This window comes from Rosa chinensis, chromosome 2, assembly GCF_002994745.2.
Source record: "Rosa chinensis cultivar Old Blush chromosome 2, RchiOBHm-V2, whole genome shotgun sequence".
Lineage (NCBI taxonomy): Eukaryota > Viridiplantae > Streptophyta > Magnoliopsida > Rosales > Rosaceae > Rosa > Rosa chinensis.
The window spans coordinates 54,705,350-54,726,009 of NC_037089.1; the positions used below are offsets into that span (position 1 = coordinate 54,705,350).

The 20,660-nt window shown below is 37.9% G+C and overlaps 1 protein-coding gene across 1 annotated transcript; it reads left to right on the forward strand.

Moving 5' to 3' along the window:
* The first annotated feature begins 14,667 nt into the window (after positions 1-14,667).
* Positions 14,668-16,129, forward strand: LOC112188834 (2-oxoglutarate-dependent dioxygenase AOP3). The gene is made up of 3 exons (XM_024328052.2): positions 14,668-15,116; positions 15,266-15,590; positions 15,707-16,129. Exons 1-3 carry the CDS (start codon positions 14,728-14,730, stop codon positions 15,953-15,955), a joined length of 963 nt encoding a protein of 320 aa, XP_024183820.1. The 5' UTR covers positions 14,668-14,727; the 3' UTR covers positions 15,956-16,129.
* The last annotated feature ends 4,531 nt before the right edge of the window (positions 16,130-20,660 follow it).

Sequence of the window (20,660 nt, forward strand, 5' to 3'; positions counted from 1 at the left end):
AATATCCTCTCGACACCAATGTAGGACATTTGAATGATACGTACATATCTATCAAGACTGACATAGAAGCAACATCCCTGATCAATAATATAATGTATAACAATGTCCTAATATTTTGTTTACAATACTAATTCTGAGGGGAACATAATCAGGTTCCATAAATATAACGACCTCACTCGGTCAAGCTAGAGGAATTCGAAAATTCCTCATATTACAACTCAATGCACAAAGTAGCCTGCATAAAGCAGAGCAAACCCAAACACAAACAAAAAAAGAAAGTAAAAAAAGTAAAAACTCCTACACCTATCCAACCCTAGCTAAATCAGAGCCACTGAACTGACAAGCATTGACGCCTAAAGGCCATTTTGGTGTACATCGCCACTCATCAACTAGCAAACAGCTACAATCGAGGGCCGAACAAAATGAGGAAACTTATTGAAAGTAGGTAAAAAAGGCCTCAACCACCTCTCAACAGCCAAAAAACAGGCCCAAACCAAAAGATGAAAAAAGGAAAAGAGCAGCCCAGCTCCCCAAACAGACCTGCAAGCCCACTGCAACCGGAAAGTGACCTAAAACCAGTCCGACGCACCTCCGTCGCCTCCTGAGCCAATGTCGTCGCCATCACCAACCCAAAAGACTTCATTCCGGTCGACTCTGAGCCCCTAACCTTCCTTCACACTTCAGACCGACTCGCCTAAGCCATCGGAGGCAACAGCCCATCACCGATCAGGAGGTCAACCACGATCCTCCGCCATGGATGACTTAGAGATCCGCTCGACCTGGACTCGAGACACCGCCTAGAGATCGATGCAGCACCTGCCCCCGACTTGAAAGTCAAAAAGTTCAAAACACCACCGCCGATCTGATCCACAACCACCCAAATGAAGTCAGATTAAAGAGTCAATTTGCCACCGCCGTTCACCCATCGACGGCCGGATTTTGTTTAGGAATGAAGCCAAACACGATCAGGAAGCCTCCAGATCAGAAGCTTCTCGCTGCCCACATGATCAATGTTGAGTATCCCCCCGTGTCGCTGCCATACGTCACTGCTCCACGATCGCCGCCCCGCCAGAGTGCGATGCCGCTAGTCGAAACCTAAGTTTAGAAAAAACTCAGGTCGCTCTAAGAAGCTCGGGGACGCCTCTTTTGCTTTTCTTCTTGTTTTGATTGGATTATGTTTACAATACTAATTTATTGTATTGTATTCAACAAAATAAAGTGAATTATATAAGTACAATAAGATGGTTAGGACGGACGTAGGACCATCAATTATGACTACGAGTTTTCTGTTCCATATGCAAGATCCTAAAAAATCCACAAAATTATAAAATAAAATAAAATTAGTTGCATGTATGCATGTATACGGGTTCCATATATGCATGTGTATATACGGGATATTCACATTACCTTTTCAATTAGTTTTCTGTTCTATATAATAAAATAAAATAAATAAATAAAAAATCATTAGAATCTTATGCGGGAAAAACATCCACAAAATTATAGAACCTCTTTTTCTTTTTTCTATCTAGAGAAAAGGACAGCACAGCTACTAATTTCATAGTGTCGAAACTTCCATTCATGCAAACACTAATGATTGTTTATGACAATCATGAATGAATGTATAGTGACAAATTGAAGCTCCAATACACACACATACATGCATACGTATAAGAAATTTTATAATATACCGAGTTAACCTAAGCTGAAAGATTTGAGGGAATCATATTCGATCTGGTAGAAAACAAATTAAGGTGGAAGGAAGCTTCTAGTTTATTATTGCAATGACGAAGTCATGGATTTCAGTCACTATGGGGTTAGGAGTGAAATCTTTTGATTATTATTATTTTTTTTTTTAAAAGCTTCTGGTTTATTATTGTATTATATATTGAGTACTAGTCCCCAGTAGGACACTTCAAAATATACTTTATGCTAATATGCATGATATTACATTTAATTACTTCTATGTCAGTCTTGATAGATATATATGTATCATTCAAATGTCCTACGTACATTGGTGTCTAGCGGACCATTTTAGGATCCCATATATGGAACAGAAAACTCGCAATCATAATTGGTGGTCCTCTGTCCGTCCTAACCATCCTATTGTACTTAAATAATTCACTTTATTTTGTTGAAAACAGTGCAATACAGTAGTATTGTAAACAAAATATTAGTACATTGTTATACAATATATTAGTGCTTAGGGATGTTACTTCTATGTCAGTCTTGATAGATATATATATATATATATGTATCATTCAAATGTCCTACGTACATTGGTGTCTAGCGGATATTCACATTATTTTTTCTCTTTCCATGTACTTATTTGATATATATAAATATATATATATATATATATATATATTTATAGTTCTTTATAATATCATTAATCTCATAATTCAACTAAAAGTAGGTAATATTATTAACCAAACTTCAAGTTGATCATAACATAAATAACGAAAGCGTGCATCATTCACCCTAAATGACAGAACATCGGTAATCATATGAAATCTTTAATCTCGAAGTCGTACATACAATTGATCATTAATACATTAATTTAGACCTTTTTTCTATAAAATTTGGACCACTTTTTTATTTGTGAATGTCATGATTCTTGTGCATAACGTAAGTATTATTGGTTTTCTTTGAAATGGACGTGAAGATTAGAAATTATTATGTTTGAACTAAAATGTCTGAGTCAGTCTCTCTAAATAAAAGTAATATATTATTACATGTTTGATGCAGAGACATATATTTCTGCATAGATGATCGAACAATACCTTGAGCTGGTCTATTAGTCATGCATATGTTATATAGATTATAAAGCTCGGATCTAAGACGAATAAAAATGGAACTAACGAGCTAACACAATTTATTGTTGATTATACATGATATGATGCATGACGACTTATTTTTGATAATAATTTTGGACGTCCTCTCCTCTGTTCTAGCTGTTTTGCATGGGTAAAACTATGGTATGTTAATATTTCCCATACATCAACTATTTTTACCACTTTAAACACTCATGTTACCGCTTTAAGGACTGATATTACTATTTTGAGGACTTATTTGGTAAACTAAGAAAATTTACTACTTTAAGGACTCCTGTTACCACTTTGAAGACTAATATTACTATTTTGAGGACTCATGTGGTAACAAAGAAAATTTACCACTTTAAGGACTCATGTTACCACTTTGAGGACTAATATTAATATTTTGAGGACTTATTTTACCACTTTTAAGGTAATTGTATGCATGTCATACGTTAACACATTGTAGAATTTTCCGTTTTGCATATACACAATGCAAAAAATAAATAAGAATAAACATATAAAAGAATGACTTCCTACATGTATAATGTATATATATACTTCATAATTTTTCACTGTTAGGTAAGATCTTTTGTTAAATCAGACAATAAAAAAAAGGGTGGTGCTATTCACACACCCCCTCTATTTTCTATTATTTTAATTCAATTTATTTTTACAAATTACCCTAACTACCATCCCTTGCAATTCTGAATATTATTTTTTTCCTTTCTATTTTCCAAGTCAATCATCGCCAAATTTTAAATCCTTATTTTCCACAAGATGAGGACTTCAAAAGTCAAAACCCTTATTTTGCAAATCAGTTTGTGTTCAAGTTTTGCCTTACTTCCCAAACTTCAAACTGCATGAAATTTTAACATGCTCTACCTTAATGTGTTTAGTTTGATTCTGAAAAATTTCAAGTTCATTGCTGATAAATGATTTTTTTGGTAAATTTCCAAAGCTGAACTGTTCTTGCCTTAAGGTTCCACTTTAAATTGTATTAAATTTGGTCTTATTCTAAATTTCTCTTGCTTGAGAACCCCTTAAGTCATACCCCAGGTTTGGAATGTGATAAATTGGTATCAAATTTCCTAATTTCTCTTTAGATTTAGCATGAATAAGTTAAGTTTTGAGTGATGAGGAAGTAATCAAGGAAATTGAGTGTTTTGTCTTAGTTATTTTTGCAGGGCAACTAAAATATTAACTGAAATGAGGAGCACCTTTGTTGCGTCCTAAACGTTGACAATTTTAATGAGGTAAACTGATTTTCTAGGTCATTAGTTAATGTTCTTAAAATCTTTATGTAGGGTTGATGATTCAAATTTTTTGCTTACATCAGAATTTTGACCATGATCTTTAGATTTTGTACAAAGAAGTAGTTTTGAGTGATGAGGAAGTAATTAAGAAAGTTTTTGCGACTACTGATATCCATTATAAAACTCTGCATTGATTAACATTGTGCTCTTTCTGTTTATGTTTTGTTGCAAATTCGTAATGCCATTACGTAACAACAATCTTTTGACTGAAGTGCTATTGTATTTTCTTTGGATGCTATTTTGCAACTTTTGAGCTATTATTGCATAGGATCTACTTGTTACATATTGGAAAGGGAAATTTTTAAGAACAGTACATGAACTTAAGGCCACTCCGAATTTTGGTGCCCAACGTTTATATAACCCAAAATAAGTACATGAACTTTTAATCCCGACCCAGTTTTCATACATGCCATTACTAACACCGTTAACACCTATGCCTTATTAATATGCCACGTGGCATAGATGTTAACGGTGTTAGTGACGATATGTCTGAAAACTGGGTCGGAATTAAAAGTTCATGTACTTATTTTGGGTTATATAAACGTTGGGCACCAAAATTCAGAGTGGCCTTAAGTTCATGTACTGTTTTTAAAATTCTCTCTATTGGAAATAATGTTCCAAAGTCTAGTATTTTTTTCAACCTAACGTTGTACTTTTATTTATGGGTGAGTGTACTTTCAATACAGTTATCTAAAATACATTATATTAAGAGTTTCATACCATTGATTATGTGTGTGTCTGCATTTGTCTAGTCCCTCAGGTAAGTCTTGTTCAATTAATTTTGAACTATACTCCAATTTTATTTTTTTTTGGACCTAGAAATTTTTCAAATTTGCATAATGCATCAGAAAATGGCTTATTGCCTATCTATAAGAGACGAGAAACTTTAATAAGTTAGGTGCAATATTGGAACCCCAGACAACAAAGGAGTAAAGCATGCATCTTACCTCTCCTACTCATATGAGAACAAACTTTGCAATTTAGATAATAATTGATTCATGATTGACTTGCCAAATAGAAAAACGAAAAAAGAAAAAAGAAAAAAGAATCAGAATTGTAAGGGATGGTAATTAGGGTAATTTGTAAAAAAAATTAAATTAAAATAATAGAAAAATAGAGGGAGGTGTGTGAATAGAGAAAATGAGTGTGTGAATAGCACCACCCTTAAAAAATGACTCAAAAATTGTATCCTATACTCTGGATCAGCATGGAAGAATTTTCAATTCTTTTTCTTGACCTTTTTCTTCCAAAACTTACATGGCATACAGCATTTACATATATATTTTCTGGGGCTATTCATTTTAAAGATAAACAAAAGTTGAGTTCTTATAACTTCTCCTAGACTCCTAAACATGCTTCCCCGCCCTGCATTTAGGTCAATGTTATATGTGATAAATAATTCAATATTTCGCACAATAAAAATATTTTCCAATGATAACAAAGATAAACAGATCGAGTAGCTATCAAACTTACTCAATTCATATACATATATGCAAAACTGCTACCAAAGATATTAAGACCATTGAGAGTGTCACTATCTATACTATTACTAAGAGAACAGAGTTTGTCAGCCAAAACAGAAAAATTTTACCAAAATATCCCTCAAATATTTGAACTGAAATATTTGAAAAAGATAAAATTATCAATTCACAAATAAAAGAAAAACAAAAAAAAATTCAAAATTGATCAAAAACAAAATATGTGCAGCAATTTTCTACACATTCTGTAAAATAATTTCCCACATAATTATCCACACCCATAGAGTGTGTTTGGAGTCTAGTCATTCATAAAGAAAGGTAGGTTGGTTGGGTTCTCCTACTCATGTCAGCATATTTTTAATTAAATCGACCATTTGCCTTCAAAACCTTAAGGGCATGTTTACTTATTTGGAATGAAATGTAATGGAATGACTACGGAGTAAAAACACCCATGTGTTTACTAACACATAAAGGAATCGGAATGATTCCAGGTAAAAGAATTCTTGTGTTTACTAACACATGAAGGAATCAGAATTGTTGTAGGTCCCACCTATTTATTAGGAATCGATTCCTGAATACTCAGGAATTCGATTACGAAGGGGGGAGATGAGTTTAGGAATCATTCCTCCCGAATCAATACCGATTCATTTCTTCTCTCATTCCACTTGTCTCCGATTCATGATTATTTTACATTCCAAGTAAGTAAAAGTGCTTTTAGCAACTCTAATTACATTTTCAAACATTTTCTTAGTCAGCATTTGGGAAACCGATATCACCTATTTTAATTTTAATTGGGGAATGCTATGCTCACATTCATACCGATATCAAGTTCACTTCTTTTCCATCTTTTCTACTCCTTTTTCGTCCCTCCTTTTTTTTCTCTCGTTCTTCCTCTATCAGTGAGGCCGAAGAAGGACAGTGGCAGGGATAGGGGATTCCGGTGATGATAGCAATGGAGAATCAGTGATGGTGAGAGACTTAGAGTGGTGGTAGAGGGATAAATTGGGGCAGTGAGAGTGGGCTTATTGAGACTAGAAATCAAAGAACGTGCTAACAGAACAACCAAAAAATCATAAAAATCAAAGTTGATGATGACATGAACACAACAAGCATCATCATTTGAATGGAATTGCATGGCATCATATGCAAGAGATTCTTTTCATCATTACATCTGGGTCTAAGCCAAAAATTTTGCAACTAAAACTCTACACCAGTCTTTCAATTCTTCCATTTATCTCCCGCACTCTTTTCTCTTCCGCCTCAACTCCTCCTCCGTCGTCGTCCGTTTCGATTCTCTCCGACTCCCTATAACTCTCGTTCAATGCGCGTAGCCGAACAATCGCTATGGCAATCACAGCAACTATGAAAAACGGCGTCCTCAAGGAGAACGGAGTGTGCTCGTCGGAGAAGCAATACGTGATAAACCAAGAGAATGTTTTCCCTCTTCACGTATGCATGCATGCAAGGCAACTCTCTCTCTCACGTCTCCTAAGTCCTAACCTTATCCCACCTTCTTCTAATATCAATCTGTTGCAACATTTATCTGTATGATTATCTTGCTGATCAATTATATATGTAAATCTATTAGAGTTATGCTCTATCATTTGTAACAACTTGTAGTGATCACTAGTATTCGGTTGAATATAAATACATGGTATTGGCCATCAATTGATTGAGCCAAATTACTGCATTTCCATCTCTTGCTTCTCAACCTTTTATGGTATCAAGAGCTTATAGTGTCTAACGACAAATTTTTTTTTTTCCGATGACCACTACCAGTTCAACCTCCTCCTCTACTATCTCCTCCACCACCTCCTCCCAAACCCTCACCCTCAACAATACTCATTCTGTCAATTCCTCACCGTCTTCTACTACTGGAAATGATTTTTCTTCTGGCAATGTATCTCATTTTCTATCCATTCGGTTAGATAGGACCAACTATCCTCTTTGGTTGGCTCAGATCACTCCTATTCTCAAGGGTCGCAAACTCATGGGTATTGTGGATGGCACTAATCCCTGCCCTCCATGTTTCCTTGCTGATAGTGATGGTAAACTTTCTGACACTGTCAATCCCAACTATGAAAATTGGATTGCTCAAGAACAGACTGTCCTCAGTTGGATCAATGGGTCTCTTACTCCCTCAGTACTTGCAACAGTAGCTCGTTCCACATCTGCCTTTTCCACCTGGCGGTCCTTGGCTAGGAGATATGCCTCTCAATCCCAAAACCGGGTTCTACAGCTCCGCAGTGATCTCCTTCGTACTTTCCGTGGCAATCTCAGCATCTCTGACTATCTTGACAAGATTAATACCATTGCCGATAATCTTGCTCTCGTAGGACATCCTATAGGTGATGAAGATCTAGTCTCTATTATTATGAACAACGTTGGTCCAGTCTATGAGACCACGGTTAGTTCTGCTCAAGCACGTGATACCCCTATCACGTATGATTCTCTTGAAGCCTTGCTTTTATCTGCGGAACGAAGAATGGCTGATCAACATCAAGGTGCTCTTGACCTCAGCTCTTAACTGACAGCCCTCCATGTCTCTAACTCTGGCCGTGGGAGAGGCCGAGGTCGTCATCAGCCTTCATTTTTTGGAGGACGTAATCCTTATCCTCCCTCTAGCTTTGGCAGATTGAGTACACCAACTCCGTTTGGTACTCGAGGACGTGGCATCTCCTCTGGTGGCACATCTATTCTTGGTCCTCACCCTTCCACAACCTCCTCATCATCTGGCAGAATTTCTTGCCAAATTTGTAGCCGCAGCGGTCATTCAGCTTTAGATTGCTACAACAGGTTGAACCTTTCCTTTAAAGGTCGCGTTCCCACTAAGAAACTCAGTGCTTTGGCTGCCTCTGTCTCTACACCGTCATCATCTACCTGGTTGCTTGATAGTGGAGCCAACACCCATATTACCTCTGATCTCAATAATCTGCAGTTCCCAAAAGAATACAATGGCATTGACCAAGTTGGTGGTATAGGTACAAACTTTGATTTACCTATTTCTCATGTTGGTTCCTCCCTCTTAACTACTGGTAACCAATCCTTTACGCTAAACAATATTCTCCATTGTCCTAGCGCTTCAACCAACCTCCTTTCTCTCTACCAATTTTCATCTGATAATGATTGTTATTTTCTAATCTCTCCTACAATTTTCCTTGTTAAGGACTTAAAAACAGGGAGGACGCTATTTCGGGGGAGGAGTAGAAATGGTCTATATCCATTGCGCCTTCAATCACAACATGATCTTGATCCCGGTCGTCATTTTGCTTTTGTTGGTGTACGGGTCCCTGCTCATGTCTGGCATTCTCGGCTAGGACATTCTTCATTCAAAATTTTATCTAGAATCTTGTCAAATAAAAGTGTGCCTGTCTCCGGCCCTTCGTCAATGTCATTTTGTCAGTCTTGTCCATTAGGAAAGAGTACTAAGCTTCCGTTTCAATTATCTGAGTCTGTATCAAATTATCCTTTGGAATTAATTCATTCGGATGTTTGGTCTTGTTCAACTATGTCAATTCAAGGATTTAAGTATTATGTTCTTTTTGTTGATGATTACTCTAGATACTCTTGGATCTTCCCAATGAAAAACAAGAATGAAGTATACTCCATTTTTGTCCACTTTCATAAACAAGTTGAAAATCTCCTTTCCACTAAAATCAAAACACTACAAACTGATGAAGGTGGTGAATATACCTCCCTTGCTCTCCGCCAATACCTAGCTAATCATGGCATTTGTCACCGTTTATCCTGTCCTAAACACCCTGAGCAGAATGGCCTTGCCGAACGCAAGCATCGTCATATAGTTGATACCGGTCTTACTCTCCTCGCTCATGCTCATGTTCCTTCAACCTATTGGGTTGAATCCTTTAACACTGCTATCTATATTATCAATAGACTTCCCTCTCCTGTTATTCAATACAGCACACCGTATACTAAGTTGTTTCACCGTGAACCACAATACAAATTTTTAAGGGTGTTTGGTTGTGCTTGTTTTCCTTATTTACGACCTTACAACACCTCAAAACTTCAAGTTCGGTCAAAGAAATGTGTCTTCTTGGGATATTCTTTAAATCATCTAGGGTATAGGTGCTTGGATTTATCTACAGGTCGTGTCTATCTCTCAAGGCATGTTGTGTTTGATGAAGGCTGCTTTCCTTTTCATGAGACAAATTCTCCCTCTCCTGGTAATTCTTCAATTTTACATCCTTTAGAATTCTTTCCTCTTACTTTTCCTCCTGTTTCTTCTCCTCCATATCCTTTAATTAATGATGCCAATATACCTACTCCACCGTCTTCCTCCCAAGATAATTCTAGATCTTTATCATTATCCATTCCACCACAATTTCAACCTAATCCATCTACTCCACAACAACCAGGTTCAACCTCTTCTAGAATTAATTCTCCTATTTTGTCGTCACCTTCACAACCAACATCACCACCTCAAATTAATCCTTCCTCCGGTCTCTCACAACTTCCTTCCCAACCTCAACCCAACCCTGTGCCTATACAACCAAATGCAAGTGCCATGCCTAATACACATTCCATGCTCACCCGTGGAAAGGATGGGATTCGGAAACCCAATCCTAAGTATGCTCTCCATACTTCTCTTCTTAATGATGTCATTGAGCCTACAGGTTTTAAACAAGCTGCTAAACATGCACACTGGAGGCAAGCAATGTTTGAAGAATACATTGCGCTACAAAATAGTGGTACATGGGATTTGGTGTCGTACAAACCCTCTATGAATGTCCTCCCCAATAAATGGATCTTCAAAATCAAAAAGCGTGTTGATGGCTCCATAGAACGGTACAAGGCACGCCTCGTTGCCAACGGCTTTCACCAACAAGAAGGTATTGATTTCTCAGAAACATTTAGTCCGGTCGTCAAACATTCCACCATTCGTCTTGTCTTGGCTTTGGCAGTTAGTCACAATTGGCATGTTCGGCAACTTGATGTTCATAATGCCTTCTTGCATGGTTATATTACTGAGGACGTCTACATGAGACAACCATCTGGCTTTGTTGATCCAACCTATCCTCACCATGTTTGTAAATTGAAGCGTTCCTTATATGGTCTTAAGCAAGCTCCTAGAGCATGGTTTCAATGCTTTGCTGACTACATCGAAGACTTGGGGTTCCAAGAATCAAGAGCAGACTACTCCATGTTCACTTATCGTCATGATGGTGTCTTTCTCATCCTTCTCATCTATGTGGATGATATTCTTCTTACTGGCAACAACCCTTCCTCTGTTAATAGCCTTATTCACCGGTTGAGCTCATTGTTTTCTATGAAAGACCTTGGTCCTATACATTATTTTCTTGGCATTGAAGCAACCTATCATGGCTCTCATCTTTCTCTCACACAAACAAAGTACGTCGTTGATTTGCTTAAACGTACTAACATGCATGAAGTGCAACCAATTTCCTCCCCAGCAACTAGTGGTCAAAAGTTGAGTAAACATGCCGGCACTTGTCTTTCTGATCCCTCAGAGTATAGAAGTGTTGTTGGCGCCCTCCAATATCTCACGCTGACTAGACCTGACATTTCGTACTCTGTCAATCAAGCGTGTAAGTTTATGCAAGCACCAACTACAACTCACTGGACAGCCGTAAAACGGATTCTTCGCTATCTTAAAGCCACTATCACTCATGGGTTGCTTTACAAACCAGGTTCTCTTCAACTTCAAGCTTACTCGGATTCCGACTATGCTGGAGATCCTGATACTCGTCATTCATCTGGTGGATATTGTGTATACCTGGGTCCTAATCTGATCTCCTGGAGCTCTAAGACTCACAAAACCGTTTCCCGTTCTAGTGCAGAAGCTGAGTATAGGCAACTTGCTTATACTGCAGCAGAGATCTCATGGCTCCGCTCTATTTTCTGTGATCTTGGCCTATTCCTTCACTCTCCCCAAATTTGGTGTGATAATATCTCTGCTATTGCAATTGCCTCTAATCCTGTGTTTCATGGCCGTACCAAACATGTTGAAGTCGACTATCACTATGTACGGGACAAAGTTGTCAACCGAGAGCTTCAAGTTTCCTTTGTTTCTACCACAGATCAGCTAGCTGATATCTTCACCAAGGGACTTCCTGCTCCACGGTTTCACTTTCTTGTTTCCAAGCTGCCAGTTCTTTCTCGCCCTGCCAGCTTGCGGGGGCATGATAAACCAAGAGAATGTTTTCCCTCTTCACGTATGCATGCATGCAAGGCAACTCTCTCTCTCACGTCTCCTAAGTCCTAACCTTATCCCACCTTCTTCTAATATCAATCTGTTGCAACATTTATCTGTATGATTATCTTGCTGATCAATTATATATGTAAATCTATTAGAGTTATGCTCTATCATTTGTAACAACTTGTAGTGATCACTAGTATTCGGTTGAATATAAATACATGGTATTGGCCATCAATTGATTGAGCCAAATTACTGCATTTCCATCTCTTGCTTCTCAACCTTTTAATACGATTCTTCCTCGTCTTCGTGGTCTATGGGATTATGGAAGGTCAGCCTTCAAAGCTTTTCAATTTCATCGCGAATTATTCAATTTTTTTATTTCACTCTAAGAAAGTTGAATTTGTGCTTGTCTTCTTCGGTCAATGATAAGAGGAAGAAAGAGAGAAGACAAGGGCTTTGAATAGAAAAGATGGAATTTTAGTCATTCTTGTCCGTTTTGATATTAATTATTAAGAAATGGAGAAATGCCTGCACGTGTCCTCGTCTGGCTGATCCACATCCAGTATGAGTGTGAGCTTAGCATTCTCCATTTTATTGCCTAGAATCTTGCTAAGGTTGACATAATATTATCGAAGTCTTAAAAAAAAAAAGACATAATATTATCTAATGTGAGAGTGTTTCTAATGAAAATCATTAAAATGAGAACTAGTTGAGTACTTTTGTGTTAGACCCACTTTTTGATCACATTTCTGCAAATCAACCGTTACATGTTTAGATATTTATGTGTAGATCATTATGCAATTTTTCAGCTAAATTGAAAATTGTTAAAACATTCATAATCGTGATTTATCAGTTTTAAACATGAACGGTTCATATTTGACAGATTTGGTTCGTCCATTGAGTTGATCTAGTTCGGTACCTTAACAATTAGCAATTTGGAAGAAAATTTTCGAAAGTGATCTACTCATGCATACATAAACATCTTACGGTTGATTTGCCGTAATGTAATCGAAATGTAGGTATCTCAAACAGTTGATTAGAAAGTTTTCAATTAGTCCTTATTTTAGTGATTTTTATTATAATGGCTCCCTATCTAATACTGCCGATACACAAGACAATAATTTCAGTTGTATAGTTTTGTTTTTTTTAAAAGCAGTTGTATAGTTATTGCTTATAATAGGAGATCGATATATAAGATTTATTAGAGCAAGTTCACCCGTTTGGTCAATAGGTGAGGGTCATTGGGCCAAAACATTGTTCTCTGCCACTGGACATGTGTTTCTACCCGTTCTGTTTCTTAACCGGTCAGTTACTGTTCATTGAATTTTTTATTAATTAATTTATTGTACAATTGAAATATATTTGATGTAAATAGATCATTTGTATACTATTTGTGAGCCCTGAAAAATTCATCGAGCTCATTTTCAAAAAAATTTAAAAGGTGAAATCCTCAATTTAAGAGCTGGATTATAAAGTGCATGACACTATGAGTTCGTGGGAATTTTTGGGGAATTTTTCGGATACCCGAGCTATTTATAGTAATTTTCCGAAGGTTTGGGATTTTAGAAATTATTAAAAGAAAAAGGGAAAATTTGTGTGGTGTGATCTGGGCCATTAAAATACCCATCGCCTTCATCGTAGCCATCCAAATTCAATTATTGAAGAGGCTATATGCCTATATATAGGATCAGATTGGGTCAAACGTTGGCAGACCATGATAGAAGCTTCTGGGTTTCTGACCTGCGAGCGACACCAGAATACCCGGAAAGAGATCCGACTAGCACTCCACCGTCCAACCATCTCTTGGCAGCAGACCGCTTGAGTTCGATCCCTCTCCTCAGCGTTGACGTCCTCCTGGTGGTGGATTATACAATCGGCGACGGACGGCGATGATACGAGACTCTACATGAGGTAGGAAAATTAACTACATGAGGAAGGAAAATTAATCCTCTCAACACACTCTACATACTAATATTCTCAGTTCTTTAAATCGATCCAATTTTGATGATTTAGTTTCTGGATTGTCCATGGCTCTGTCGCAGCTCTTCAGCACGCGCCTGATACTCTTCGGCCATAAATGACAAGAATATGGCCTCCACGCGTGGTGCTTCTTGTTTTGCTCTCTCAACGTCTAGGCTTAGGCCAGCATGGCAACTGGCCGCTTGGGTCAAGAATTTGGTCAAGATCTTCGCCTTTTTCTTAGCTTGGGTCACGAAAGTTCAATCTGAAGCTGGTCAAGAGACCATCGGTGAAAGCAACTTTTTCTTCCATTTTAGTCACCACCTCAGCTTGCCCAAGTGGAGGCAGATCAAGAGAGCACCGGTGAACTTGCTCTTAGAGTTGCAATTTGGAAAAGCATTCCTATACTTTTATTAAATTCATACAAGATCAAGGAATGGTAGGAAATACTCCTCGAAAATGACTGATCACTGACAATTAGTGTATGCATATCCTCCTTCACACGCAAAGCATAACTCCAAGACAGCTTCAAAGCAACACTGTTATCTAAGAAATGAATTGAATCATAAGTGTATACTAAACGCATAGCGAAGGAACAACATGCAATGTAACGTACAAACCAAACCTCAACTAAGTAGCCGTTCATTTTGGGAAGTTCCAAACAATGCAAGATGTAAAATGAAACTCATGCATGAAAGTACGTGTAATTAACCCTTCGGTAGAAACGGCCACCTTATACAGATCGAAATAAGTGGTCATTGTAGCCTCTAATCCTCCAACAGTTAGATAATGCCAAGAGGATATTTCACCAACTAAATTTTTTTCAATTCTCATCTCGTTAGTTTGTCTTGTTATGACCTAATCACACCAGATACATTCCTATAAGATCTCTACAAGTAATTAAAAATATGTGCGCCAGATTTTAATTCCCTGCTTCACATTATCCAAAAGTTCACCGAGTGTAACTGAAAAGCCTAAACCAAGACATGGGTTCTGATCATCATCAAGTGCCCCCAAAGCTTCCAGTCCTAGATTTCTCAAACAAGGAAACTCTGAAGCCTGGCACCAACTCATGGCAATCCGCACGCAAAGATGTTCAACAAGCACTCGAAGAATTTGGCTGCTTTGTAGTTTTGTACGACAGAATCTCTCCGGACTTTCGCAATTCTCTTTTGGCTACTCTGCAAGAGTTGTTTGATCTCCCTACCGAAACTAAAATGACAAACAAATACGAGGCTAAGCCCTTAAATGGGTATGTTGGGCAAATTCCCAAACTCCCTCTCCATGAAAGCATGGGCATCGACAATGCAACTTCTCTGGAGGAAACTCAGAGATTCACAGAGCTCATGTGGCCTGGTGGAAATGATAACTTTTGGTAATATATACTTGAACTTCCTCTTAATTAAATTGTAAATTACATAATTAGTTTGTCAAATTTTGATGGAAAACCATACGTTTCTGATGTTAACTATTTCCTAGACGTATTCTTTTGGTTGTCGTTAGACTCACTTTTTTTCTTCTCAGTGAAAATGCATATTCGTTTGCAAAAGTAGCAGAAGAGTTGGATAAAATGGTGACTAGAATGATATTTGAGAGCTATGGCGTGGAGAAGTGTTATGACTCTTATGTTGGGTCCATCAGTTATCTTCTTCGACTGTTGAAAAACAAATTGCCTCGAGAAAACCAACATAATCTTGGCTTCGTCCCTCACACTGACAAGAGCTTCACAACCATACTCTATCAGAACAATCAGGTTCATGCTTTGGAGGTTGAAACAAGAAACCATGAATGGTTTAGAGTTGAGTTTCCACCTTCATCCTTTGTAGTCATGGCGGGTGATGCACTAATGGTAACAGTTTAGCATGCTATTTACAGGATCCAGTATACCCTTGTGCTTAATATTTATTTAATCAAGGGCCTTATGAATAGAAGCTAATTAAGTTAATTTGCTTGTTTCTTAATTAGGCATGGAGTAATGACAGAATATTTTCTCCGAACCACCGAGTTGTAATGAGCACTGGGAATGAAAACGAAGCAAGATACTCTATGGCACAATTTGCATTTAGCAATGGCGAGATACGAGTGCCTGATGAGCTTGTTGATGACGAACACCCCTTACGCTACAAGCCTTTTGATCATCCCGGGTTACTGCGTTTCTTTCGTACTGCTGAAGACAACTCGAACTCTGCTATAAAAGCCTATTGTGGTGTTTGAAAACCTTGTGTATAGCACTCTAATAAGTTATGTGTGCTTGTTTCAAGCTTGCTGGTTTGTTTTGACATGGGTTGTCTGAATGTACTAATATCGTCATTGCTGTGTGGCTTTGTTCCTGCTATATATGTTATCTTCTTATCGATGAAATAAACGAAAAGAACGAATTAAAATGTTTGTTTTGGGTTGTCTGAATGTACTAATATCGTTATTGCTGTGTGGCTTTGTTCCTGCTATATATGTTATCTTCTTATCGATGAAATAAACGAAAAGAACGAATTAAAATGTATCTACAATTCTACATGAGATTTCGATATAGTAATTCTTAAATTCAGTTCGTGCCACGAGTGCAATGTTAAACCGGTTGATTAAGCGAACATACCAACGCAACAAGATCTTTAAAAAATAAATGATTAAATACTTGTTACTCCTCAAATTTTTGCCTAAAAACCAATTTAGTCCCTCGCATTTCAAATTAAACTGGATAGTCCTTGTTCTCTCTAATTCTCACACAACAAGTCCAAAACATGTCTAAAATGACTATTCTACCCCCAAGATCATTTTTTTATATTTTTTTCTCTCTTTTTCTGATTTTTCTCTCTTTTTTATTTACTTTTTCTGCTTTTCTCTCTCTCCCTCTTGGTGCGGCTTAAATAGCCTCACAATTTAACCCTGCAAAATGTAGTTGTCAGTATAGGATAAGAAGGGATCGTTCAGTCCGGGGATTGTAGGGTACACCTACACAAAAAGGTCAATTAACAAATAAAAGAATAAAATGGGGGGTTTTGAATTTTGTTTCTAATCTACTTAAAATAAAAACAAAACAAATAAAACTATATACAATGATCGACTTCCCTAACCTAGACCAATACCACTCGGAAATTACTAAGTGTAAAAACAGAAAATCCATTTCAACATGCTACAAAAATGTGGCCATCTTAAATGTCTAGATAAGAACTCAAATGAAAAGCCTCAGCGGATCAATCCATTTATCTGATTCGTTCTAATGTAGGCTTGGATCGGAAAAGTCCTTACCAAGCCTAATACTACTAATTTTTTAAAACACTCAGCATAATTCTCTTAACTAGTAGTATTATCTAACCCTCGAATCAACTCACACGTGCAAATTAACCATTACAAATAGAATTTAACACGTAATTTCCAGAATATTTAATCATTAAAGCATGATTTTTACCACCCGTTAGAACTAATTACTACTTGTTTAACTCAGCGTCTTAACAAATAACAATTACTCTTGGCAATTTAAGCAAACACACAAGAACTCTCACCGTTATTCTAGCATGCAAACTTATGAACCTAACTCTAAAAATTACCTAAACACGTAAAAAGACACAAGATTGTAACATGCATCATAAAAGAATTCTCGAAATGAACTCAATAGTAAACTGAAAATCTCAAAAATATTAATAAAAATATTCTGAAAATTCCATGTCTCCAATTACACAACTCGCAAATTGAAACACACAAAACCGAAACAAAAATTATAAGTAGAGTCATAGTTACACTTTGAAACTTTCCTCAGCAGCTTAGCAACAAGGTGATGAACTTGTCTCTACTATGGTGGTGGAGCGTCCTTGACTCAGTGCCTAAGAGCTTCGTAGATTGATGGATGGATGGTGGTCACGGTCTTATAGAAGATGGAGGTTTGAGGAGTGAATTGGGTAGTCTTGGAATGGTTTTTGGCTGGGAAGTGATCTTGGCTGGGAAGTGATAGGCCGGGAAGTGATCTTGGCTGGGAAGTGATGCCAATTATGTTCTGGACGTTGCCTATTTATAGGGGAGCATTGGTTGGCTTTTGTCGATCATACCCTTCATCATTGGATGGATGGTATCGCATCATAATTCCTTTAATTTCCCAACAGAAATGTCTCCTATATGGCCTTAATTCCTCTCATAATGGGGTCTTTTAACAAGCTGAAACGTCTTTCTCTTATTTATTTTCCAGCTGAAACATCTTTCTCCTTTATTCCCCAACTGAAAAACGTCTTTCTCCTTTATTCCCCAACTGAAAACGTCTTTCTCCTTTATTTCCCTTCTTCATTGCTTGGTCAAATATCTTAATGCTTTATTTTATGACTCCATCATTGCTGTTTCCAAGAGTTCCACCAGGCAAGGTTTCCTACAACAAGCAGGAATATCAGAATTTTCTAGAAAATAAAGGGAATTAAAATGTAAAGACCGCAAAAACAGTTGACAGTTAGGAATCCTGATCCAGCTAGGATTTTTCATGAATTTTACTTTTTCAGCCTATTTCACTCCAAACACTCAACAAGACTCTCAAAATGACTTAATGACTCAAAACACTAAACTAAGGGAAAAATAAGGCTAAAATGAGGCACATAATCAATAATATCGTCACACTTTTTTGCTCCTATCACCTCTCGACAGATCAATCTTGTCCTACTCACTATTCTCTATAATCTCCCATCTCTTTCTGGCTTCTTCTCTTCTCCATAAATTCCCAAAATGATGGCGGCGCTGCGCCTGGAGAAGCTTCAAATTGGCGAAATTGTAGACGAAGATCTTTTGGACCAGAACAACGATGATGCTGTCGCGGCGGAGCTTGACGGCTTTGACCTCGGAGCGGAAGGAGAGCTCGCCGATGCAACGGGACTGGTGGTCATCCCAGATCATGACCTTGTTGGGGGAGTAGAGGGGGTCGGGGCGGTCGCCGAAGATGATGAGGATGTTGCAGCAGAAGAGCATCTGGACTAATCCAACGGCGCCGCGTGGGCCGAAGTCTCGGCGGAAGATCTTGCGGAAGGGGTAGCAGTTGTAGATGTGGAAGCCGAGGTCGATGCCGGCGGCTAAGCAGCTGTGGTCCTGGTTGAAGGAGAGGTTAAGGAGCTAGGCCGAGGGAAAAGTCAGGTTTTGGGCTGGGGAGGGACAGTAGGAGTCGTCAGGGGCTCAGTCGGAGGCCATTAAATTGGGGACCGGGAATTAAATAGGAGAGAAAGGGGAGGAGGCAGTGGGTGATGAAGGGGAGGCAGAGGTGCACTTGAGCCAGAGGCAGCGGAGCAAGGGTGGGCTGCAAGTAGAGGACACGAGCTGGAGATAGGCCCAGGCGACCCGCTTGACGAGGCGGTTACAAATGGAGATCTCGTAGCCGAAGTTGGTGGTTAAGTTGGGCATCTAGGACTGGACGATGATAAAAGAGGAGGAGGAGGGGAGGTGTAGGACTCGAGCTTTTGAGGGACAGAAGCTCCAGGTCGAGCTCCGGCGTGTTGAGGGACAAAAGCTCTAGTACGTCAACGACTTGGGTGTTTCTGGGTGTTTAGGATCTGGGTGTTTATGATCTGGGTTGTGTGTTGTTATTGCTCGATCTGATCTGGGTGTTTATGATTATTCGTAATATGTTGGATGATGATAGTGAGGTGGCTTATTGGTGGGAGTGGTGGAGGATGAGGAGGAGGAGAGGTGGCTGAGCTTAGTGGGGACGACGACGGAGGTGGAGATGGAATTGTGGCGGCGGAGCTTCCATGAGTGGAGGGGGCCCACCAAGTGCTGCAGAGTGGTAGTGAGTGCGGTGGATCGAGTGGATAAACTCGAGGTCGGATACGAGCTTGGAGAGAGAGAGAGAGAGAGAGAGAGATATATATATATATATATATATTTATAGAACCAGCTAGAAAAAAAATAAAAAATAAAAAGAGAACAAAATAGAGAGAAATTAAAAAAAGAGAGAGAAAAAATTATAAAAAGGATCTTGGGAGTAGAATAGTCATTTTAGACCTGTTTTGGACCTGTTGTGTGAGAATTAGAAAGAATAAGGACTATCCAGTTTAATTTGAAAGGCGAGGGACTAAACTGTTTTTCAGGCAAAAGTTTGAGGAGTAATAAGTATTTAATCCAAAAATAAATAAGAACACGAAAATCCACCAGATTGAGAAAGTCTCAATTTTTTTTAATTTTTTTTAATACACGAAGGAAAACTTACAAAGAAAAACCACAAACACAGCCCTCTCCCAGCTGATCTAACTGAAATGCTAGGAAGACAGAAAGGAAAATGTATTTACACCAAACCGAAACTTCACGCCCAACATATCCAAGTTTAGCTAATTTATCTGCCACGAAGTTAACTCCCTGAAATATGCCTGAATCGGATATAAGCAAATTCTCAAGTTTGTTAGTTATTCTCAAATGCTAGTAAACACTACATCGAAAATTTACCTGGATATATTACAAAAATAACTTAGTTTCAACTATAAAATCATCGCAATATTATAACATAGTAACAATAAGTTTAACGTGTTGTCATTTAGTTCTAAAAGACTTTATTATACATCGACGAGGCTAATAAACTTGAAATTGAAAAGAACACCTAAAATGAAAATAGAAAGTGAAATTCACACTTTTCATTTTATAGTCCACACTCCGTGTTTCTTTTTAGTATTTAACATCATATATTTTACAGTCTATGCTACAAAAAGAAAAAAATTTAAGATACCAAAAAAAAAAAACATGGAGTGAAGATTAGTGTGAATTTCACTCCCCATAAAAATTTACTTGAAAATATTACAAAAATAGCTTAGTTTTAACTAAAAATCATCACAATATTATAATAATAAGTTTACTGTGTTGTCGTTTAGTTTTATAGTTTAACGTGTTGTCGTTTATTCAGCCAAAGCCAACAGGTTGTGCTACATGTAGTTGCAACATTAGGGGCCCACGCCATTATGTTTTGCTA